General features: G+C 60.3%; 1 protein-coding gene across 1 annotated transcript in view; it reads left to right on the forward strand.

Annotated features, from left to right (window-relative positions):
• C2CD2 (C2 calcium dependent domain containing 2) overlaps window positions 1–5853 on the forward strand; it is a 44861-nt gene that overhangs the window by 29385 nt on the left and 9623 nt on the right. The window contains exons 11-13 of the mRNA XM_077755373.1: window positions 666–779; window positions 2492–2619; window positions 4619–4919. Coding sequence (XP_077611499.1) covers window positions 666–779; window positions 2492–2619; window positions 4619–4919 — 543 coding nt within the window. The remainder of the gene's footprint in view (window positions 1–665; window positions 780–2491; window positions 2620–4618; window positions 4920–5853) is intronic.

The raw sequence follows: 5853 nt of genomic DNA on the forward strand, positions 1-5853 counted from the left end.
CAGGCTCTGTGCTGACAGCTCGGAGCCTGGAGCTGCTTCGGGTCCTGTGTCTCCCTCTCTCTCTGCCCCTCCCCTGCTTGCTCTCCGTCTCTCTCTCTCTCTCGAAAATAAAATAAACATTAAAAAAATAAAAAGTAGTCTCCATGCCCAGGTCAGAGCCCGACACGGGGCTCGAATCCACGAACCGTGAGCTCCTGACCTGAGCCGAAACCAGGAATCTGACCCTTAACCGACAGAGCCGCCCAGGCGCCCCGAGAACCATTTTTTCGAAGGCTTGACATCAGTCACTTTAGATCCCGCTGTGCTCTGCACGTGTCCCCACAGCCCCCGCCGTGGGGACAGCGTCTGTATACAAGTGTGACTTATTTTTGTTCAGACCGTGCGTCTGCTTGCAGCCGCGTTAAACTCCCAGAATAGGCTGCCCGGCCCCCTTCTGGAGAAAGCGGAAGTCTGGCTTAATTGCTGAAATTTTATTGAAACCTGGGTTCTCCCTCCCGCCGCCCCTCCCCCAAAAAGAGTGAGATTGTGAAACAATCTGAAAGGTCGCCCTGGCCGTTTCCAGCCGCCTGGACGCGTTGGCGAGAGAGATGTGAGTTCACTTTCCAGGGACTGTAGGCTCAGACGGCTTTAGGGACCCTATTCTGATCCGGATGTCCCCCTGGCAGAGTCTCCCGTGAGGACACCTGTCAAGGTGAAGGTCATCGAGAAGGACATCTCTGTCCAAGCCATCTCCTGCCACGGTGCTCCCGTCAGTAAAACGTTCTCTTCTTCAGACACAGGTAACGGGGCGCGTGCCGCGTTTCCCTCCTGGCTCTTTCCCCAAACCTTTTGCATCGGCCCCGAGGTCAGCATTTGCTTTTCGGAGCTTGGGAGGTTTATCCAGTAACTAGAGACACGCTAGAAGGAGGAAGGGGGAGGGGAAGCCAGCCAGAGACCAGGAGCGGCATTAACTTTTAGCAGCTGCTTTAACAAAGTAAACGTAAAAGCCCAGCTTATAAAATTTTCGCGCATTATTTCTGGTGCTCAGTGGGCCCGTGCCGTGACTGTCATAAAATAGGGTGCAGGGGTGTAAGCGTCCAGGTGGCTTTGTTTTTGTCTCACGCTGTCCCCGAAAAGCTTGTATCCTAGGCGTGTTTTCCCCCAGAACGCTGGGGTCACTTCCAGGTAATCAGCGTCTTTGGAGAGATGAGTCTTACCCTCTCCCTAAATCAGAGCGCGATCTAATGTGGGCATTAGGTTTTCTTCTTGGCTCGGGTGTGACCCGCTGTCGGCAACGGGGCAGGTGGGCACCTCTCCCCGTTCTCCGCGTCCTGTTTCTGATCTTGCCGAGGTCAAGGATGGGACCGGGCGGAGAGGACGGGGGCCAGGAGCTCTTCGTGTTCCGTCAGCCCCTGGCCCTGCGGGAGTTTTCATGGTCCTCTGGAAACAGCTGGGTTCCCTCGATGCGGGTGGTGTCCCTCCCGTGCTGGCCGCTCCCGAGGCCCCTCTTCCTGCCCCTGACAGTGTGCCCCTCTGACCGCGGGGGCACCTTCACCTGTGCGGGGGGCCCGGGCTGCCGTTGCCACGGTGCTTCCTCACCCGGTCCACGGGCACTTTGACCGGGCTCAGCACCTCCGGGCCTGGCGTCAGGTGGTGGGCAGCGCAGTGGGGCTCTCCTGGGGGGTCCAGACCCCTTCTTGTGACCCTCTCTCTTCTCACTGTGGGTCGGTGGCCAGGCAGTTCTTGGCCCTACTGGCCCTTTGCCTCTTCCTCTGGGGATGAAGCGTCTGTCGTCCTCAGGGCCGCGGCCGAAGCGGAGATGGGAGACGGTGTTGCCAGCATCCCGCCCCGTTAAGAGCCTTGCTGTGTAAACTCTGCCTTAACGGGGAGCTACTTTGGTCAAGGTACAGGTTCCAGCTTTGCGTCGGACACCCGGTGGAGCTTCTCGGCTCCCTGATGGTCCCCCGAATGGGGATTAAAAAAAAGCCACCTTCCTCACTGGGCTACATGGAACAATGCGCCCAGCTGTTGGCCGGTTGTGGGGTTAACAGTAACCATGGGAGGAGGTGCCCTGGGGAGCCGGCTCATGTGAGTTCATTGCCTCCTGAAGTGCAAAACCTCCTACAAGGTTAGAGGTGTTTTTGTTTGGTAGTCTACTTGCTTAAGCTGTTTTTTCAACTCTGTGGAGGTGTGAGTGGCATACAAGGAAATGCAGAAATCTGAGTAAGCGTGCATCGGTGAGTACACGGAAGCTTCAGAAGCAGCCGTTGACCGAGGGTGGCCTGTGAGCCAAATCTGGCCCTGTTTCTGTTTGCACATTGCATCCGAGCCCAGCCTGGCACGTGTACTTAGGCTACAAAGGCAGCAACCAGTGGCCAGGACCCAGTCCAGAAACCTTAAACCAGTTAGGCTCTGGCCCCTTCCAGAAGATAGTTACCGACCTCTGCCTGGGGGCCGTTTGTCCCCAGGTGGCGTGTGTGTACTGTGCTCAGTGCCGCCTTCCCTCCCGCAGAGCTCCTGGTGCTGAACGGCTCGGACCCTGTGGCCGAAGTCGCCATCCGCCAGCTCAGCGAGTCTTCGAAGCTGAGGGTCAAGTCCCCGAGGAAGAAGAGCACCATCATCATATCGGGGATCTCCAAGGTGCGGCCACGTGCCCCAGGGTCACCCCTATCATATTGGGGATCCCCAAGGTGCGGCCACCTGCCCCGGGTTCACCCCTATCATATCGGGGATCCCTAAATTGTGGCCACGTGCCCCAGGGTTACCTCTATCATATCAGGGATCCCCAAGGTGTGGCCACGCACCCCCGGGTTGCATCTGCAGCAGGCTGGCTGCCTCCTTGTGGGAGGTAGCCCTAGCTCTTGACGACATCCAGAAAGTTCCCTGCAAATGGCAGGTTCTCTTACCGATGCAAGTGTGTCTTTCACGGCGTCGTGTTTATGCAGCTTATCCCGTTTATGAGGGAGCTCGAAGGTTTCTGACCGGGGCAGCTTTGGTTGTGGAGGGTTTAGTGAATCACGGGAAGAAAAATTATTGAAAGAGAGACACTTGCATGATGTAAGACTCTCCCCTTAGAGACTGAGCCTCCTCCCCTCCCTTGGTGGTCGACGACCATGTTCCGTGTTCCCAAACCCTTTAGTTTTGTTGCAATGAGTGTTCATGCCTTTTACAACCGGAGAGGTGTGCAGAGTGTTTAAGACATACCGCAGTCTCCACGCCCCCCTTCTGCTCTGCGATGCTGGCGTGGGGCCGTCCCTGCTGGGTGCCAAGCAGGCCAGTCCCTCAGGGCAGGGGGCCACGCCACAGTCCCTTCCTCGTGTTTCACATCACAGAATATGCACAAGGAGAATGTGAGCAATGGAGGGGCGGTGGGGAGACGAGGTAGTTACGGGGGACGAGGAACTTTCTGAACGCAGAGGGAGGTTGGTACTTGGAGGGTCTATGGGTCCCGCTGAAATGGGTCATGGGAGGTGCCAGAGGGAGGCCACCAGTGTTGCCAGTGCACTCGGGGCCTCGGTGGCCAGTGCCCACCTCCCAGCTGGCACAGCCGACGGCCCAGCAGCCTTGAGCACCTGCCTTCCAGGCACCAGGCAACAGGTAGTGCCTCAACTGGCTTCCTGAGTGCACTTCCGGCCGCAGCCAGCAGGGGGCGATGGTGTCCCCAGAAGGGCCAAGGCTCAAAGGCTGCAGTCTCCTTAGTCCCTGAGGGATGTGAAAGACCTAAGGGGTTTCCGGACCATGTTCTCTATGCTTCCTATGGGTTCTTTAGGAGCCCACGGAGCTGCACATTTGATACATCCACCCCACTGCAGTGGAGGTTTTTTTTTTTTTTTTAATGTTTTATTTATTTCTAGGAGAGAGAGACAGCGTGAGCAGGGGAGGGTCAGAGAGAGAGGGAGATACAGACTCTGAAACAGGCTCCAGGCTCTGAGCTGGCAGTCAGCACAGAGCCCGACGCGGGGCTCGAACCCACGAACCGCGAGATCATGACCTAAGCGAAAGTCGGACGCTTCACCGACTGAGCCACCCAGGCGCCCCTGCAGTGGAGGTTTTTTACGGATGCTCAGATTGGCCCATCTTGAGTCAGTGGGCGCGAGCCAGCACTCAGCCAGCAGAGCGCGGTCGTCAGGCAGGGCCCTCCCCCGTGGAGGCCCCCTTCCCACCCTGCAGCCACCCAGCCCCATGGGTTATAGCACCCCGAATTCTTAGGCTGCGGCATGTAGGCCGAGTAATTTCTGCTGGGAGGAAACAAACGCCTGTAGGATGCGTTAAAGACGGACAGAATCTGTAGCTCCCCCCGCACCCCCCCGTGCTGTCCGCCACTTAGAAGGAAGTGCTCTCCCTCCCGCAGGCTGGGGAAGGGCGTTTGCTTCCTGGACGCCCCTCCACGCGGGAGGCCAGGCCGCCGCCCGCTCCGGGGGGCCGCCCCTCCGCTGCGGGAGACCCGTGTTCACTGCACGCAGTGCCTTGGAAACACAGCAGCCGCCCCCTTGGCAAGCGAGCCATGGGCGTCTTCTGACGCCTGGCTTCGCCCGGCTTCGCCCGCCAGGATGTTGGACGGCGGCTTGCGGGCTCTTCCATGCCTGCCCCTCCTTCCGAGTGTCCCCCACGCTGACTCTTTCCTCTCGTCCTGGGACAGACCTCGCTATCTCAGGACAACGCCGCCCTAATGCTGGACTACACGGCCTCCATGGACGGCACCCTCCGGGAGGACACCCCGCCCCACGCGGGGGCGGCTGCCCTCCCTGCCCCGCACGAGGGAGAGGCCCCGGCCCCGCCGGCCCCGGAGCCCCAGCAGGGCGAGCTCGGCCCCTGGGACCTGGGCCCGGAGTCGCAGGCCCCGGCGTGGGACAGCCAGGCCCCTCTGGAGCCCGACGGCGACGAGCTGTCCGAGAGCTCCCTGAGCGTGTCCGAGCCGGGCGCTGCCAAGAAGCATAAAGGTNCAAAGAGACTCCCACCCCACCCCCACCCCGGCTGCGGAGCTAGGCACCTGCTCACGGTGTCTCAAGCTCTTCCCTCCACTAAAACCACTCGGACCTGCTAGGGCCCAGGGGGAGAGGAAAAGCCCAGAAAACGAACCCATCAAGTTAATGTGTGTGTCGTGCTGAGGAACTGACCGCATCCTGAGAATAATCCGTTGTTTTCCATCAGCACTAAATCAGTGCTTTCATTTGCACATTCCTTCAGTGTGTGCAGTTTTACTTAGCACTTTGGCACAGCAGTGACGTGAAGGTCCTTTCTGAGCGAATAGAGTCTGGGGGCTTGAGGTCAGTTCTTGACGGGAGGCGCCAAGCCCCCTGCGCTCAGCTCCCCCTCTGCCCACGTGGGTGTGCCCACCCCCACCCAGGCAGGGATAAGGGGCCCCTGGGGCAGGATGGGAGACAATGCAGGTGCCAGATCCGAGCTGGGAGTCGTGGGTGCACCTCAGTGCAAAGTCCCCGCACCGCCGAGGATGCGGACGTCAGGAGATCCCAGTCACTCCTGGGGCCGGGGACCTCGGGGAGCTGCTCCGTGGCTCTCCCGCTGCCCCTCCCCCCACTGCCGGGACCAGTGGTTCTCAGACCTGGTGGTTGTCCCCCCCCCACCCCCCAGGGGACACTGGCAACTGTCCGGAGACAGCGGGGAGTGGGGGGCGGCAGGCGGCAGGCGGGGTGCAGCTCGGAGCCCTGCGCTGTGCAGGACGGCCGGCCACGTGGCGGCGCGTGGCCCTGTGGCCCTGCTGTCGAGGCTGAGAATCCGGCTGGAGGCATCTACGTTCATCCCCGGCCACCTCTCTCCCGTCTGCGCCTCGTGTGTCGCCGTGAGCCCCTGCTTGCCGAAGCAGGCTGGGCACACGCGGCCGCCGCTGGAGGGTAGGAGAGAGGGAAGGGAAGG

Source organism: Crocuta crocuta, unplaced genomic scaffold, assembly GCF_008692635.1.
Source record: "Crocuta crocuta isolate KB4526 unplaced genomic scaffold, BGI_CrCroc_1.0 scaffold675, whole genome shotgun sequence".
Classification (NCBI taxonomy): Eukaryota; Metazoa; Chordata; class Mammalia; order Carnivora; family Hyaenidae; genus Crocuta; species Crocuta crocuta.